General features: G+C 38.5%; 2 protein-coding genes across 8 annotated transcripts in view; both read right to left on the minus strand.

Moving 5' to 3' along the window:
* The window catches only part of SNX14 (sorting nexin 14), an 84319-nt gene extending 80390 nt beyond the window's left edge, over nt 1-3929 (minus strand). For both annotated transcript variants that reach the window (XM_037731755.1, XM_037731754.1), the window contains exons 1-2: nt 3923-3929; nt 1449-1453 (exon numbers count right to left, since the gene is read on the minus strand). The gene's annotated coding sequence lies outside the window, so the exon portion shown is untranslated. The remainder of the gene's footprint in view (nt 1-1448; nt 1454-3922) is intronic.
* LOC119468374 (sorting nexin-14-like) overlaps nt 1-19497 on the minus strand; it is a 38556-nt gene that overhangs the window by 13514 nt on the left and 5545 nt on the right. For 3 of the 6 annotated variants that reach the window (XM_037731760.1, XM_037731758.1, XM_037731756.1), the window contains exons 2-4: nt 3998-4118; nt 2155-2231; nt 1993-2071 (exon numbers count right to left, since the gene is read on the minus strand). In XM_037731760.1, the coding sequence (XP_037587688.1) occupies nt 1993-2071; nt 2155-2231; nt 3998-4102 (261 nt within the window). In that variant the 5' untranslated portion in view covers nt 4103-4118. Of the gene's footprint in view, nt 1-1992; nt 2072-2154; nt 2232-3997; nt 4119-19103; nt 19480-19497 lie in introns of those variants that run through there. The other 3 variants (XM_037731762.1, XM_037731757.1, XM_037731759.1) reach the window with 2 other exon arrangements.

Raw genomic sequence — 19497 nt, forward strand, 5'->3', positions numbered from 1 at the left:
TTGAGAACATTATTAAAACTCTAAATTTCATTTACCTTTGGTAAAATTATCAATAATAGTACCCACTTCATAGGTTATATGTAGATTACATAAAATAATGCATGACCTTAGCACAGTGCCTAATATATAGTAAGTATATCACTAAATATTAACGACTAGAATATTGTTTCCTCATTGCCCACATCCTCCGTCACATTTTACTCTCCAGTTTGCTGAACCCTCTACCTTATTTCAAGCCTCTCTTTCCTTTTGAAAGCTCTACCTAAATCCTGAAATACCCTTTCCCACACTATTAGTCTGGCAAATCTCTAGTTATCCGATTTGACTGTCCCTCTCAATAGTTATTTACTTCTCCTCTACATCAATTCTATATATCTTAATTTTTTTGCCATTATTGCCTGCGTTAAGTTATATTGTGAATACCTGTTTATATGCCTGCCTTCACTTCTAAAGTAGAAAGGGACCATATCTTATTTCACTTTTAATCACTACAGCCTAGCCCAGTTCCTACCTGTGAAATCTCAAAATATGTTTTTAAATGTAAGAGCTAATATTTATTGAACACCAATATGTGCCAGGTACTGGACCAAGAGTTTTATAAAAGTCCTTTCATTTTTATGAATGAATATCTGACATGTTAAAGACACAAATAATAGCTGTTAGAAGTTTTCTTCAACAGACCTCAACTTGGCAGTCTCCGACAGAAATGTAAGTCACACATTAATTTTAAATTTTCTAGTAGCTACATGTTTTACAAAGTAAAAAGAAATAGGTGAAATTAATTTTATATTTCATTTAACCCAACATATCCAAAATGGTATCATTTCAACATGTAATCAATATAAAAAAATGAGATACTTTACATTCCGTTTTTCTAAGTCTTATCTTACTAAATCTTCAAAATCCACTATATATTTCACACACAGAGCACATGTCAACTTGGACTAGCACACTTGCAGTGTTTATTAATAGCCACATGTGGCCAGTAACTACCATATTAGACAGAGTCTTAAATCAAGGTATCTTGAAGATGAAAAAGGCCTTAGAGAAGCAAAGGAAAAAATGCCAAGTTTTAATGGGCTTTTATGCAGGATACAAAATAGGATAAAGAACAACTTAATGGGAATCAGATGCCTACTGCTCTTCTTCAACTAATTAGCATCCAGTTTAATTCAATACACTTTGATCAGCTACCAAAAATATTCATGATCCAATACTTGGTACTAGGAACAAAGGAGACCTCATTCCTTCTCTTCACGGACTTGAGTGTTTTGTCAAAACCACTGAGAAGACAAGTATCTAAAACACAGCTGGGCATGGTGGCACATGCCTGTAATCCCAGCTACTAGGGAGGCTGAGGCAGAAGAATCGCTTGAACTTGGGAGGCAAAGGTTGCAGTGAGCCAAGATCACGCCATTGCCCTCCAGCCTGGGCAACAAAAGCGAAACTCTGTCTCAAAAAATAAAATAAAAAATAAAACATGTTACCAAAAAGATACATATAAAATTTAACTATAATAAAGATACGAGAACATGCTTTCCATTCCAGTATTATGCAGAAGTAGTAAAAAATATCCCATTCCCTACTCTATACTTCAATTAGTGTCAAAACTGGGGTCATAATTCAGTAAGATATATATCTATTTGCTCCTTGCACTCCAGGGTTCCTTTTGGAATTACAAAATGATATTTCTACTGCCTTTATCATAAAGATTACTGTCTTCATCTTTATAACTGTTTCAGGTAAAGCAGTGCTTCCATGACTGTTTCAGGTAAAGCAGTACTTTCCTTAGCTAAAATGTATAAATTAAACATGAGATTCAAAAACATTTCTAGCTTACTGTTCAAGTGGCTTAGTTTGCAATAATCAACTACCTAACCCAGAACTGATTTAGGTGAAGTGTATTAAGATGTTCCATAATTATTTGGTAAAAAATTCTAAAAAATTTTTCCATAAGCATTTAACGATTTCTGTTAATTTTAAATCAGTTACCTCTGAGAGAGATGCATCAACTTTGGAAGAAATTTTCAGGTCTAGCCATGGCTGGTAGTTTTCAAGTAGCAAAGAAGGCCTAAAGAAAAATTACACAACTAAATCACTTGAAATCCAAATGTAATTAGAAGGATCAACAAAAAAAAAAAATATTTAACTTACCTATGTCGTTTACATTTCACTTTACCACAAACGGCACAGCTATGACCTTGAGGAAATAATTCCTGAAGTCCAAACTGCTAAAAAAAGAAAACGAGAGGTGGTGGGGAGAGCTGTCTTTAACATATTTCCAAGCTTAAAGTTAAAATCAATTGCTATGTTCACTTAAAAAAAATTCAATCTATATTTGGAAATGATAACTTGGCCAGGCACAGACAAGTGGCTCACACCTATAATCTTAGCAATCTGGGAGACCGAGGTGGGTGGATGACTTGAGCCCAGGAGTTTGAGACCAGCCTGGGAAACATGGCAAAATCCTGTCTCTACAAAAAAATACAAAAATTAGATGGGTATGGTGTCACATGCCTAGTCTCAGCTACCCAGGAGGCTGAGGTAGCAGGATCACCTGAGCTCGAGAGTTTGGGGCTGCAGTAAGCAGTGATCCTGCCACTGCACTCTAGTCTGTGCAAATCTAGCCTGTCTCAAAAAAAGGAAGCAAGGGAAAAGAAACTGACACTCTACCTCAGAGGTATAATAAGAAAAAAACTATTTTTTCTTTCTCTAAAATCTTGAATTTAATGAAAAAGTTATGAGGTAACTACTATAGTTTCTGATAAAATATGGGGCACCACTTTCAGTTGTGTTTCCTCTGAGTAGAAATACCAACAAACCTGAGATAAGATACTACATCAACTTAAGGAATTATTAAGACTTAAAGATATCCCACTTGCCGTGGCCTCCTTGGGAGGCCAACACTTTGGCCTAACACTTTGGGAGGCCAAGGCAAGTGGGATATCTTTAAGTCTTAATAGTTCCTTAAGTTGAGGTAGTGTCTTGTCTCAGGTTTGTTGGTATTTTGAAGGATTACATAATCCTAACACTTTGGGAGGCCAAGGCAAGTGGATCAGCTGAGATCAGGAGTTCGAGACCAGCCAAATTGGCAAAACGCCATCTCTATTAAAATTCAAAAATTAGCTGGGCTTGGTGGCGTGTGCCTGTAATCCCAGTTACATGGAAGACTGAGGCAGCAGAAATCATTTGAACTTGGGAGGCAGAGGATGCAGTGAGCCAAGACTGTACCATTGCAATGAGCCAAGATGGTGCCGCTGCACTCCATCCATCCTGGGCAAAAGAGCAGGATTCTATCTCAAAAAAAAGACAGAACACTAAACCTTGATCTACAGACCAGAACCTTGCTTTACAGAGATAGATCCAACACATTACCACCCTTCTTTACATTTCAGAAATAAATTACTTTGGTTATGCAAACTGCCTAATATCATATAAACATTTAAAAATGTAGTACGATTAGATCATTTAACCTCAAATTTCCTGAGTCTGTGCCTCAGAATCACCTGGAAAGCTTCTAACAAGCACTGATTACATGGCTCTAACCCAGAGCTAGTCAATCAAAACATGGTGATACAGCCCAGCAATCTGTATTTTTTAATTCCCCAGGAGATTTACTGTACAACCAGCTTTGGGAACCTCTGATTTAATTTATTGTCCTCGTGGTTAACAGAGGACACCCTAAACTTGTGGATCCCCAACTTTCTGAAAATTTTGTGCCACATTTTCTTTTTATAGCTCTTCCTAGGAGAATTGTATGCCTTAAAAGCATACACATATACACATTATATTTTGAAAATTTTCTAATAGACTTCCATCATTAATATTAGACAGATTTTTTAAATCACTTTTAGCATAGTACCTGAAAAAAAGAGAAGAAATTTTTAAAAAATAATTTTTATAGGTTAACAAAAAAATACACTGCTTTAGCAGGCTTTCAAATAATAGATAGCTGAGGCTGATACATATTGAACGCAGTAAGAACACAAAATTTTACCTTGGGTTTGTATTTTATTGTGAAGAATATATTTGGTAAGAGAGAATCAGGTCCTAGTGAGCAGTAGAATGTGACAACTCCAGCAACAAATGACCAGAAGATCATTAAAACATGAAGATACCTTAAAAATAAATGAAAATAGTCATTAGAACCAAAGAAAAGGCATAACTCTAACTTACTGCTTCATGGATTTAACAAGCAGCTTCATTGATTTAACAAGCACCTACAATATCATATGAAGCAATTTTTCCAATTATGATTGATTTTCTGTAATATAGTTATTAAATACAAGAGTCATAAAATGTATGCTATCAAATATATATTTCATTTAAAGTATAAGGAAGCATAAATTATCAATATTTCATAATTCATACCTATGTTTAAATAGTCTATACTACATTCCTCCAGAATACCTTCATATGATATTGTAGTATACATACCCCACCAAAATTCTGATTATTTTTCACTACATCAAAGGAATTTTACTAAGTACCTATTTTGTTCTACACAGTGCTAGGCCTTGGGAATATAGCAAGGAACTGCACTGCATAGTCTCTACCTGCATGGAAAACACTGTGTAGTAGTGGTGACAGGTGAGTAAAAAGAAGAACAATACAATGTGATCCATATGTGATATTACAACAGAAAGTCTGTGTAATACGGGAACACCACAGGCTGATTAGTTAATTCAAATGTGAAAGAACAGAAAAGTTTTTTCAGAGAAAGCAATGTCTACAGAAAAATTTAAAGGGTAAGTAGATGCAAACAAACAGAAGAGGATGGTATAGAGGTATGGAAGACTGGGGAAGAGGCAGGGGAATTCAAACGAGAGAAATGCATGGGCTTAGGTCTGTGTGAACATAGTTCTAAGGAAGAAGGCCTTAGGTGAATCTAAAAACAAAAGCAGAGGCCAAATAATATAGTGTCATATAATAGGCAATGTGTGTCTTAATACAGGCAGTCTTCACATGGCACAGTTCTGATATGCAAAAATTTCAGTTATCATGATTGTGTTAAATAACACCAATGCCCCAGTTCAAATGCCAACAACCCCAGTATATTTGTTAACTGTGAATAATTGCATGAAGTACAAACTTTGCTGCCAACTCATCAGTCTATAAATCACTATATAAATAACAGATGTGCATCATGATCATTGACCAATCACATCAGTTCTGTCAGTGACTGGTCACTCACTGTATATTGTTGTTCAGTGCATGCACAAACAGTAAACTATGGAGCTATGTTACCTCCTTGTCTTCCAATAATAAATATGCATTACATTTTACAAAAATGGCCATTATCCCACAAATATTAAAGAGAAACAAAGAAACAAACAGTGATCATGCAAGAAGTAAAATTCAAATCAAACATAAATTAAGTTACAGAAGAAACAGCTCACTGTGGTAATGATGACAATGCTGCTGTTCAACAGATTCTATGCAGCCAGAGAAAGAAGGGAACTTATTGGCATTAATGAGAAAAGTGGCTACAGCATAAGGATGAAAATGTCCCAGAAGAAGTGGCACCAGCAAAGGAACTCTTGGAGATTTCACAACATTGGATAAAACACTGAAGCTGATCCAAACTTCACCTACGCATGAAAAAGATATTCGCTCTGTATCCTATGTCATAGGATGAGAAGAGGACAAGCACTGTTTAAGTTACTCTTAATATATATTTTTACAAAGAAATAAACCACTTTAATTCTCAATGTTTCTAATGTTTAAAATTAATGTACTACTCACTTTACTATTTTTTTCATTTCCCTATACTATTATAACTGACAAGAGTTTTCAATTGTTTGACAAATTTTTTTAAAAGTCCATCATAATCTTCCCATTGATTAAAACCACTTTGCAGTTTCTGCTTGCACAATCGTTTTTACAGACTCTCACTACCAGACAAAGCAGGGACTGCCTGTATTATCCTACAAGCAAATGCACTGTAGGGATCTAATACTTTGTAGACTCAGTAGAGACTACCATCCCTTCTGTAAAGTGTTCTTTCTTTACACTCTATTCATGAAGTTCAAATGGAAACAAGAGCTTTTATCTCCTTAAGATTCTATCTCCCTCATTCAAGACTGGATTAAGAATGAACAAAACAGTAACAACAACAACAACAAAATAGGCCAATCATAGCATCTTCTTCCCTATCTACAGCTGACTGGTTCAGAGATGGACACCATCTGAGGCAACCTAGGAGGTAACTGGCATTTTAAACAGAGTGAATATTGCATGAACTAGGTTCCAACCAGTCTCGTTCATCTCATGACAGCAGAAACATGAAGCTGTAATAAAACTGATAGCCATATGCTTTGCCACTTAAAAGAAAGAGGAGTGAGAAGAGAATGAAGCCAGAATTCAGAGAGAAGAAAAAGCAAGGGGAAGAAAGTATTGGCAGTATTCCAAATCCTGCTTCCATGTGTCTTATGGGGCCCAGCTACACTCGTTATTTCTGCACTTACAAAACCTTCCAATCTTGTCCTCTTTGTTAAACCTAGTGTGAGTTGAGTTTCTGTTATCTACCATCAAGAGTCCTTAGCAGTATCTAGGAGACAAGAGATTTAAGAAGATTTTTAAGAATTTTTGAGAGTTTTAAGAAGGATATCATTAAACAACTGGAAGTTCACTCTGGCTGAAATATGGAAAATGGTCTAGACTGGAAACACACAGCCTAGTTAGAAAACTGTTGCAGTAATCTGTGAGAGTCAGTGATGGCCTAAACTAGGGTAGAGACTTAGAGATTTTAAAAAGTGAATTATTTTGAGAGAAAATGGGAGTAAAAATTGAGAGGATTAAGTAGCTGATTAGATGTGAGCAGAAGGAGCTGGGTGGAAGGAGCTCATGCCTATAATCCTAACACACTGGAAGGCCGAAGCAGGCAGATCACTTGAAGTCAGGAGTTCAAGACCAGCCCGGCCAACATGGTAAAACCCCATCTCTACCAAAAATACAAAGAAAACAAAAATTAGCTGGGCATAGTGGCATATACGTGTAATCCCAGCTACTCAGAAGACTGAGGCAGACAATCACTTGAACGTGGGAGGTAGAGGCTGCAATAAGCAGAGATCACACCACTGTACTCCAGCCTGCGTGACAGTGAGACTCCTTCTAAACAAATGAATGAATGAATGATGTAAAGAGAAAGGAAAGATGAAAAATCAGTTCTCTTTGGACATGTTAAGCTTCAGATACTTTAAAACATGCTACACAGAAATGTTCCACAAGCACCTAAATATTGGGTAATATAAATCTCTGGAGAGAATATGGGCTAAGGATAAAGGTTTAGGAATTATCAACATAAATATCACTGAAACCGTAGGAGTAAATGACATGACCCAGGGAGAATCTAGAGTTAAAGAAATGAGCATAAGATATTTAAGAACTAGGCAGAGGAAATCTATAAAGGAATCAAGTAATTAGAAGAGTTGGAAAGAAAACCAAGGGTCAAGTCATAAAAACTGGCAAGGTAAAAAAAATATATGTGGTCAACATGACCAAATATTTGTAAAATAAAGTGGTCAACGTGACCAAATATTTGTAAAATAAAGAAAAAGATTGAGAGGTGTTCATTAGTTTTTACAATAAAAGAGGCACTAATTAGGCAAAAGCAATTTTAGAATGGCAAATGATTACAATGGATTGAAGAGTGAGATGGAGGTGAGGAAGTGGAATCGGTGAATGCAGATAATTGTCTTTCTAAATAAAAGGAGCTAACACAGTAACTGGAGGGGGACAATAAGTTAAGGTTTTTGGTAAAAACCTGATCACATTTGAATGGTGATATAGAAGAAAAGGAGGTAAGAGGAAAAGAAGTAGAAAAAAAGAAATAATTGAGTGAATAATATCTTACAGAAGATAGGTGTAGTTAGTATTCAGAACCTAAATGGAAGAAACAGTTATAAATGAGAGCGATGTCTCTTCCTCAGTACTACACAGGAAGCATAGAAGGACGAATATGCACATTTGAGGATTTTGTAACAAGAATTAAATGCCACATAATGGCCTTTATATAAAACAGAAGATGCTTAGAGTAAATGACAAAGGTGGCATGACAGAAGTTCTAGAAGACAGGGGAAGTTCTGACACAGTTGCCACAGAGAAGGGAAGAGGGGGGTATTCTGGGGGTATTCTGGACATTACTGAGGCTGAAGACAACAAACTTTCAGTTGTGAGATCTTTTCCAGCAGCATTCAGTTTTCAGAATATGAATCTTAAAAAAAGCAAACAGCATCACCGATCTCAGATTTTGGTTTTGATAGGCGAGTATAATGGAAAGGATAGAGTTAAGGATACCGGAAATAGATTGCATGCAGTGACTGATGAACAAGGTATCTTAGCTGGACTGACTCTAAACTGCATCATAAAGTAGTAACAGAAGGGAACAACATATAGAAAGAAAGTAAAGTCAGGAAATTGAAATGTCAAGAAGCAGGAACAGTGTGACTAAATGAATGAAGCTGACACTGGCCAGTAAGTAAGATATTTGATTCTTAAGGTTTCAGAGGCAGTCAGGTACAGTGGCTCACACCTGTAATCCTAGCACTTTGGGAGGCCCCGGCAGGTGAATCACCTGAAGTCAGGAGTTCTAAACCAGCCTGGCCAACATAGAGAAACCCCGTTTCTACTAAAAGTAAAAGAAAATTAGCTAGGCATGGTGGTGTGTGCCTGTAATCCCAGCTACCCAGGAGGCTGAGGCAGGAGAATCACTCAAACCCAGAAGGTGGAGGTTGCAGTGAGCCAAGATCATGCCATTGCACTCCAGCCTGGGCAACAGAGTGATCTCTGTGGTAAAAAAAAAAAAAAAAATTCAGAGGTTAGTAGCTGGCATGCCACATACTCATCGATGGCCTGACCATCATCACCCAAGTGACCAACCCCAAAGAGGACAAGAGCCAGGTGTTGGCCATGGGCAAGAAAAACATCTATTCACTACAGAGATAACTGAAATGACAGCCAAGCAAAAAGCAAAAATAAGTAAACAAAAGAACCATAAGAAAAGAGAGAGGCAGAGCAAGATAGCCAAATAAAAGCCTCTGATCAGCCTCCCCACAGGAACACCAAATTTAACAACCATCTAAACAAAAAAAGTACCTTCCTAAGAACCAAATCCTAGGTGACTGATCACAGTACATGATTTTAACTTCATAAGCTGAAAGAGGCATAGAGGAGTGTAGGAAAGGCAATCTTGAAATGCCAACACCCGTTCTCCAGCCCCCAGAAGTAGCCAAATAGCAAATAAAAGCACATGGCTTGAGGGAGGGACAACACAGTGACTGTGGGAATTTGCATTGAAACTCAGTGCTGCCAACACCAGGCAAAACTTAGCGGACACCCACAGAAGGGGCATTACATGTCCTGGCCAGAGGGCAACTGCTCATCCCAGTAGTCCAAATCTGAGTTTCGGGAAGCCTTGACATCACTGGTTAAAGTGCTCTGAGGTCTTAAATAAACTTGAAAGGCAGTCTAGGCCACAAGGACTGTAACACCTAGGCAAGTCCTACTACTGTGCTGGGGCTCAAAGCCAGTGGACTTGGAGGGCATGTGAACTAGTGAGATATCAGCCAGGGCAGGTAAGGGAAGGCTTGTAAAACCCCTCCCCAAGTGCCAGGCTGTACAGATTGCAGGTCCAAAAGAGGCCTTTTCCCTCTGCTTGAGAGGAGAGGAGAGGGGAAAGTAAAAATGACTTCGTCTTGTAACTTGGATACCATCTCAGCTATAGTAAGATAGGAAACTGGGCAGAGTAATGAGGCCCTCCTTCCAGGCCCTACCTCCCAAATAACATTTCTAGACACACCCTTGGCCAGAAGGAAATCCACTGCCTTTAAGGGAAGGACCCATCCTGGTAGGATTCATCATCTGCTGACGGCCTCGGACTTTGAATAAGACAGCAGTGGTAACCGGGTCACGCAGTAGGTCTTGAGTGAGACTCTGAGATGTGCTGGCCTCAGGTGTGCCTAGCATATTCACAACTCTGACAACTACAAAGAGAAACAACTTCTGCTTCAGAAAAGCAGTAGAAAGAGTAAAGGGAATGTACGAGCTCGGCCAAGTAGGGTAGAGGACCAAGAGGGCTCTTGGGCTGCCCAATTCCAGGCCTTGGCTCTTAGATACCATTTCTAGACCTACCCTGGGCCAAAGGGGAGCCAACTGCTCTAAAGGGTGAGTCCCAGGCCTGGCACCATTCACCATAAGTGGACTAAAGGGGCCTTGGGCATTAAGTAAGCACTGACAGTAGTAGATAGATAGAGCCTAGCAGCACTCCCATGGGCTTATGGTGGTAGTTGATATGGGGAGAAACTCCTCTGCCTAGGGAAAAGGAAGGGAAAAGTGCTAAGGATTTTGTCTTCTGGCATGGGTACCAGCTCAGCCACAGCAGAATAAAGTACCAGGTAGATTTCTAAGGTTTCCAACTCCTGGTCCTGGCTCCTGGATGGCATCTCTGGACCCACCCCATATCAAGGGGAACTTGCTACCCTGAAGGGAAGGATACAAGCCTGGCTGGCTTCACCACCTGCTGATTATAGATCCCTAGGGCTCAGAGCTAACATAATCAGTAGCCAAAGAGTGATTACAGTGGGCCTTGGATGAGACCCAGCACTGTGCTGGCTTCCAGTCTGACAGAGCACACTCCTAGTGGTGATAGCCACTTGTGTCACCCCTCCCCCAGCTTCAGTCAGTTCAGCACAGAGAGAGAGGCTCCACCTGATTGGTGGAAGGTGAGAGAAGAGAACAGGAGTCTCTACCTGGTAATCCAGAGAATTCTTCCAGATCTTATCCAACACTACCAAGGAGGTACCTCTATAAGTCTGTAAGTACCACAGCATTACTGGGCTTGTGGTGCCCCTTAATGCAAATACAGCTGCAGTGACCAAAAACTTACAAGACACCCAAGTCCTTTCGATTACCAGGAAAGCCTTCCCAAGGACAGGATACAAACAAGCCCAGAATGCAAACACTACAATAAATAACTAACTCTTCAATACCCAGACACTGAAAAATATCCACCAAGCATCACGACCATCCAGGGAAACATGGCCTCACTAAATGAACAAAATAAAGCACAAGGGACCAATCCTGTATAAACAAAGATATGTGACCTTTCAGAAGGAGAATTCAAAATAGCTGTATTAAGGAAACGCAAAGAAATTCAAGATAATGCAGAGAAGGAACTCAGAATCCTATCAGATAAATTTAACAAAGAAATTGAAATAATTAAAAGAATCAAGCAGAAATTCTAGAGTTCAAAAATGCAACTGACATACAGAAGAATGCATTAGAGTCTCTTAATAGTAGAAGTGATCAGGTGGTAGAAAGAACTACTAAGCTTAAAGAGAGGCTATTTGAAAATGCACAGTCAGAAAAGACAAAAGAACAAAGAACAAGAACAAAAAAAAAAACAAATCTAAAAGATCTAGAAAATAGCTCAGAAAGGGCAAATCTAAGGGTTACTTGGCTTTAAAGAGGAGGTAGAGAGACAGATCAGGGTAAAAAGTTTCTTCAAACGGATAACAATAGAGAACATACCAAACCTAGAGAAAGTTATCAATATTCAAGTACAAGAAGATTAGGAACACCAAACAGATATAACCCAAAGAAGACTACCTGAAGAAATTTAATACTTAAACTCCCAAAGGTCAAAGATAAATAAAGGATCCTAAAAGCACCAACAGAAAAGAAACATATGACACACAATGGAGCTGCAATACATCTGGCACCAGATTTTTCAGAGGAAACCTTACAAGCTGGGAGTGATATAAGACATATTTAAAGTGCATAGCATATTTAAAGTGCATAGCATATTTAAAGTGCTGAAGGAAAAAAACTTTCACTTTAGAATAGTATATCCAGCGAAAATATCCTTCAAACATGAAGGAGAAATAAGGACTTTCCCAAGCAAACAAAAGCTCAGGGATTTCATGAACACCAGACCTACTCTTCAAGAAATGCTAAAGGTAGTTCTTCAGTCTGAAAAATAAAAGGATGTTAATGAGCAATAAGAAATAATCTCAAGGTACAAAACTCACTGGTAATAGTAAGTACACAGTAAAGCACAGAATATTATGACACTCGAAGTGTGGTGGGTAAACTATTGATAGCTTAAGTACAAAGACAAAAAGATGAACTTATCAAAAACAATTACAACTTCTTAAGACACAGACAATGCAATAAGAAATAAATAGTAACATCAAGCGTCTAACGGCCAAGACTGCAAGAAAACCTAGAAGAAATGGATAAATTCCTAAACAAATACACACTCGCAAGGCTAAACCAGGAGGAAATCAAATCCCTGAATAGACCAATAACAAATTCTGAAATTGAGGCAGTTATTAATAGCCTATCAACCAAAATTAAGCCCAGGACCAGATGGATTCACATTCTAATTCTACCAGAGGTACAAAAAGGAACTGGTACCATTCCTTCCAAAACTATTCCAAACAACAGAAAAAACGGGACTCCTCCTGAACTTATTTTATGAGGCCAGTATCATCCTGACACCAAAACCCGGCAGAGACCCAAGAAAAAAAGAAAATTTCAAATTTCAGGGCAATATCCCTAATGAATATAGATGCAAAAATCTTCAATAAAATACTGGCAAACCAAATCCAGCAGCACATCAAAAAGCTTATCTATCACAATCAAGTCATCTTCATCCCTGGGATGCAAAGCTGGTTCAACATATGCAAATCAGCAGAACCCATGACAAAAATCACATGATTATGTCAACAGATACAGAAAAGGCCTTCTATAAAATTCAATACCCCTTCATAATAAAAACTCTCAATAAACTAGATATTGATAGAAGGTATCTCAAAATAGTAAGAGCTTTTTACGACAAACCCATAGCTAATAACATACTGAATGGACAAAAGCTGGAAGCATTCCCTTTGAAAACCAGCACAAGACAAGGATGCCCTCTCTCACTACTCCTATCCAACATAGTATTGGAAGTTCTGGCCAGGGAAATCAGGCAAGAGAAAGAAATAAGGGTATTTGAATAGGAAGAGAGGAAGTCAAATTGTCTCTGTTTGTAGATGACATGACTGTATATTTAGAAAACCCCATCGTCTCAGCCCAAAATATCCTTAAGATGATAAGCAACTTCTCAGGATACAAAATCCACCTGCAAAAATCACAAGCATTCCTATACATCCATAATAGCCAAAATATGAGAAAACTCCCATTCACAATTGCTATAAAGAGAATAAAATACCCAGGAATACAACTTACAAGAAATGTGAAGGACCTCTTCAAGGATAACTACAAACCACTGCTCAAGGAAATAAGAGAGAACACAAACAAATGGAAAAACATTCCACGCTCATGGTTAGGAAGAATCAATATCATGAAAATGGCCACACTGCCCAAAGTAATTTATGGATTCAATGCTATTCCCATCAAGCTACCACTGACATTCTTCACAGAGTTAGAAAAACCTGCTCTAAATTTCATATGAAACCAAAAAAGGTAGATACGTATAGCCAAGACAATCCTAAACCAAAAAAAACAAAACAAAACAAAGCTGGAGGCATCATGCTACCTTACTTCAAACTATACTACAAGGCTACAGTAACTAAAACAGCATTGTACTGGTACCAAAACAGATATACAGACCACTGGAACAAAACAAAGGCCTCAGAAATAACACCCCACATCTACAACCATTTGACAAACCTGACAAAAACAAGCAATGGGGAACAGATTCCCTATTTAATAAATGGTATTGAGAAAACTGGTTAGCCATATGCAGAAACCTGAAACTGGACCCCTTCCTTAAACCTTATACAAAAATTAACTCAAGATGGATTAAAAACTTAAACATAAGACCTAATACCATAAAAACCCTAGAAGAAAACGTAGGCAATATCATTCAGGACATAGGCATGGACAAAAACTTCGTAACTAAAATACCAAAAGCAATGGCAACAAAAGCCAAAATTGACAAATGGGATCTAATTAAACTAAACAGCTTCTGCACAGCAAAAGAAACTGTCATCAGAGTGAACAGGCAACCTACAGAATGGGAGAAAATTTTTGCAATCTATCCATCTGACAAAGGGCTTATATCCAGATTCTACAAAGAACTTAAATAAATTTACAAGAAAAAAAAAAAAAACCCCTTCAAAAAGTGGGCAAAGGATATGAATAGATACTTCTCAAAAGAAGACATTTATGTGGCAAAAAAACTGGGCAAAGGATATGAATAGATACTTTTCAAAAGGAGACATTTATGTGGCCAAGAAACATATGAAAAAAAGTTCATCATCACTGGTTATTAGAGAAATGCAAATCAAAACCACAATGAGATACCATCTCATGCCAGTTAGAATGGCGACCATTAAAAAGTCAGGAAACAACAGATGTTGGAGAGGATGTGGAGACACAGGAATGCTTTTACATTGTTGGTGAGAGTGTAAATTAGTTCAACCATTGTGGAAGACAGTTTGGCAATTCTTCAAGGATCTACAACCAGAAATACCATTTCACCCAGCAAGTCCATTACTGAGTATATACCCAAAGGATTATAAATCATTTTACTACGAAGACATAGGCACACATATGTTTACTGCAGCACTGTTAACAATAGCAAAGACTTGGAACCAACCCAAATGCCCATCAATGACAGACTGGATAAAGAAAATGTGGCACATATACACCATGGAATACTATGCAGCCATAAGAAATGAGGAGTTCATGTCCTTTGCAGGGACCTGGATAAAGCTGGAAACCAGTAACACAGGAACAGAAAAGCAAACACCACATGTTCTCACTCATAAGTGGGAGTTGAACAATGAGAACACATGGACACAAGGGAGGGGAACATCACACACCTGGGCCTGTCGGGTGCTGGGGGAGCTGGGGGAGGGATAGCATTAGGAGAAATATCTAATGTAGATGACAAGTTGATGGGTGCAGCAAACCAACATAGCACATGTATACCTATGTAATAAACCTGCGCGTTCTGCACATGTATCCCAGAACTTAAAGTATTTAAAAAAAAAACAAAAAAAAAACACTGAAAACCAGTAAATTGAGCATTCATAACTTCAAATGCAGGAAAACAGTCAAGAACAGTAATCAACAAAATAGACAATGGCAACAAATTAACAAAATATAAGCTAGTTCTTGGAAAAATTAATAAAACAAGCAAACTTCTAACTGGATACTTATTGGGATTCCCTCAGAGTGGTTGGCAAAATATTAAGGGAAATCTTAGGGAAAGTTATAAAATATAGTCTCCTACCTTTTGGAAGGCCGAAAGGTTTTCATAACTTGTAATAATGGAACAGGCTGAAGGCAGCCAGTTCCTAACTTAGAGCATTAGGTCATAGGGTAAAGATTAGGGATAATAGAAGCCTCTGAGAGCAGCTAACACCCTCCCTAGCCCACTTGTTCACTGTACTCTGTGTTGAGTGTATTTATCCATCGCGGAGTCAGCGTTTGCAGGACAGATGCCCGCAGGTGGTGATTAACTCAGGTGGTGACCCCGACGTGATCATCGTCACAGCTACTAACGGAGGTTAGTACGGCACCAATTACTACTCTAAAAATTGATAAAGAATAAGCATTTATCCTACTTTTCCAATTTGAACTGTGTATCAGAGTAATTAAATAGACCTAATGAATGGAGTAAAGAAATTCTACAAAAAAGAATTCAAATTTAAAAATACAGAAAGAATGAAAGAAATAAGAGAATAACCATGTTGTACCCCATAATAAAGTAACTGATTTAGGAAATAGACAAATGGTAAAACCAGAGTAAGTTTCTTGGACACAGTATCAGCTGACATTTACTAAATCCATTAAAAGTGAGGCAACTCCATCTTACATATCCACTGATGTGACGCAACGGAATATACACGGCATCACTAAAGTCTTTTTGCAGCACTGCCCCCATGGATTTAAAAAAAAAACAAAAAACTAAATCTAACTGAGCCTATAGGTCAAACACTCTGACTACCAAAAATATAAATGTGAGGTTTAAAAAACAAGACACTACAAGGAAACCAACAAAACCCAGAAAGTGAATAAATGATCCAGTTTCCTCAACAAGTTAATAGCAAGGAGAAAAAAAGGTGAGGTGAGATCATGCAGATCAGCAGTTGAAAAATGATGGCCTGTGGGCCAAAGTATACCTGTTTTTGTATGCCCCTCATAGTAAGAAGGGTTTTACATTTTTAAAGGGGTTTTTTTTAAAAAAGAAGAATATGCAACAGAGACCTAACAAAGCATACAAACCCTAAAATATTTACTACCTAACATTTTACAGAAAAAAAAATGTATCAACCCTTGTTCTAGATTATAAAACATTTAGAAAAGCTTGAGATATAGCAACCAAACAGGAGTAGAACTTGTTTAGATACCAATTAGAAAAACTGCACTATACACTTTTACTCAATTGAGCAAATTTTATTTTGGAGTAGTTATTAGATGATATTAACCAATTATTAATTTTGTAATAGCCTAGTTCTGTATAGAAGTGATTTTTTTTATTTCTATTTTTAATAGAGACAGGGTCTGCTCTATCACCCAGGCTGGAGTGCTGGGGCACAATCATGTCTCACTACAGCCTCTAAGTCTCAGCTCCAGCAATCCTCCCACCTCAGTCTCCCAAGTAGCTAGGACCACAGACATGTGCCACCATGCCTGGCTTTTTTTTTTTTTTTTTGTAGAGACAGGGTCTTTCTGGCCAGGTGCATAATTCCAGCACTTTGGGAGGCCAAGGCGGGCAGAATGCCATGTTGGGGTCTTTAGTAAAAACACAAAAATTACCCAGGCATGGTGGTGCATCCCTATAATTCCAGCTACTCGGGAGGCTAAGGCACAAGAATCTCTTGAACCCGGGAGGTGGAGAGTGCAGTGAGCCGAGATCATACCACTGCACTCCAGCCTAAGCAACAAAGTGAGACTCCGTCTCAAAAAAAAAAAAAAAAAAAAAGAGAGAGAGAGAGCGTTTTTCTATGTTGCCCAGGTTGTCCTCCAATTCCTGGCCTCAAGTGATCCTCCCACCTCCACCTCCCAGAGAGCTAGAATTACAGGCATAAGCCACCTCCCCCACCCTTCAAGATATTTTTTAAAAAAGAAGATTAGGGGCCGGGCGCAGTGGCTCACGCCTGTAATCCCAGCACTTTGGGAGGCCGAGGCGGGTGGATCACGAGGTCAAGAGATCGAGACCATCCTGGTCAAAATGGTGAAACACCCTCTCTACTAAAAATACAAAAAATTAGCTGGGCATGGTGACGCGTGCCTGTAATCCCAGCTACTCAGGAGGCTGAGGCAGGAGAATTGCCTGAACCCAGGAGGCGGAGGTTGCGGTGAGCTGAGATTGCGCCATTGCACTCCAGCCTGGGTAACAAGAGCGAAACTCCAACTCAAAATAAAAAAAAAAAAAAAGAAGAAGATTAGGTCAAAAAAGAGTGGCAAAATAAGGATAGTTGTTAAACTTGAGTAATGGGTGCTTGGAAGTTTTTTACACTCTCTTATGTATGCTTGGAAATTTTCAAAGTCAAAAGTTAATAAAAAGACAAACCTCGGCTAGGCACGGTGACTCACGCCTGTAATCCCAGCACTTTGGGAGGCCGAGGTGGGCAGACCACCTGAGGTTGGGAGTTTGAGACCAGCCTGACCAACACAGAGAAACCATCTCTACTACAAATACAAAATTGTAGACCATCTCTACTACAAATACAAAATTAGCCAGGTATGGTGGCTCATGCCTATAATCCCAGCTATTCAAGGGGCTGCGGCGGAATCACTTGAACACAGGAGGCGGAGGTTGTGGTAAGCCAAGATCATGCCATTGCACTTCAGCCTGGGCAACAAGAGTGAAACTCAATCTCAAAAAAAAAAAAGACAAATCTCTAACAAGACAGATCAAGGTTACAAATATGTAAAATACAGAATGAAAAAAGTAACCATAGCTATAACTGAAATAAAAAATAAGACTATGAACAACTATATTTTAATAAGTGGAAAACCTATATAAAATAACTTTTTAAAACATTTTTGAGGCAGAGTCTCACTCTGTCACCTCAGGCTGGAATGCAGTAGCATGATCAGAGGTTACTTACTGCAGCCTCAACCTCTTGGGCTCAAGTAAGTGATCCCCCCACCTCAGCCTTGTGGGTAGCTGGGACTACAGGCACACACCACCATGTCCAACTACTTGTTTGTAGAGATGGGCTTTCGCCATATTGCCCAGGCTGGTCTTGAACTCCCGGGCTCAAGTGATCCTCGCCTTGGTCTCCCAAAGTGCTGGGATTACAGGTATGAGCCACCACACACGGCCTTAAACAAATTTTTTAAAGACAAAAATGCTAGCAACTAATAAGTGAAAAACTAGAGCATTTGAACAGATCAATTATCATTAAAAAAATTAAAACAGTAATTAGAATCCTGGTTGCCAATAAAAGGCCCCTGGCCCAAATGGTTCTACCAAAGTTTCATGAAACAGATACCTACCTTATACAGACTGCTTCAGGGACAAAAAGAGAGAGAGAGAGAGAGAAAGAAAACTGCTCATTTAAAAGGGCTAGGCCAGGCATGACAGTTCACACCTGTAATCCCAGCACTTTGCGAGGCAGAGGCAGGAGGACTGCTTGAGTCTAGCAGTTCAAGACCAGCCTGGGCAATACAGTGAGACCTCATCTGTACACAAAAAAAAAACTTAAAAATTTAGTTCAGCAGGGTGGCACATGCCTATAGTCCCCACTACTGGGAGGTTGAAGTGGGAGGATTGCTTGAGCACAGGAGGTGGAGGCTGCAGCGAGCCAAGATCATGCCACTGTCTAGCCTGGGTGATGGAGTGAGATTCTGTATCAAAAATAAATAAATAAAAGGGCTAAAATAATGTGAATTCCTAAATCAGATAAAGACAATATAGGGACATTGGTCTCCCTGCAGTCAACAATCCACATATAAATTTTTACTCCCCCAAAACTTAACTCCTAATACTCTACTGTTGACCAAAAGCCTTACCAGTACAATAACAGTTGATTAGTACTTATTGTATATATTATATACTACATTCTTACGATAACGTAAGCTAGAGAAAACAAAATGCTATTAAGAATATCATAAGGAAGAGAAAATATATTTACTATTAAGTAGAACTGGATCATCATAAAGGTCTTCATCTTCATTGTCTTCACATTGGGTAGGCTGAAGAGGAGGGGTTGATATTGCTGTCTCAGGAATTACAAGGGTGAAAGAGGTAGAAGGGGATGCAGAAGAGGCAGGCACACTCGATGCAACTTTATGGAAATACATCATAATTTCTGACCAACTTTTTTGCTTTTTCATTTCTCCAAAAACATGTTTATACAGTACTAATCTTTATTCTACCATTTGCTTTAGATTCAGTGCCAGTAATCAAAGAAGGGTCCAAGTCACAAAAGAAGTCAAAAGCAGTCTTGATAATCAAAAGCCTTCTGCCAGATTGTCTACTGTCAATTTGTTTTCTGGCACCACTGCATTTTTTTTTTTTTTTTTTTT

The sequence above is a fragment of the Cebus imitator genome, unplaced genomic scaffold, assembly GCF_001604975.1.
Source record: "Cebus imitator isolate Cc_AM_T3 unplaced genomic scaffold, Cebus_imitator-1.0 Scaffold418, whole genome shotgun sequence".
NCBI classification, from domain to species: Eukaryota; Metazoa; Chordata; class Mammalia; order Primates; family Cebidae; genus Cebus; species Cebus imitator.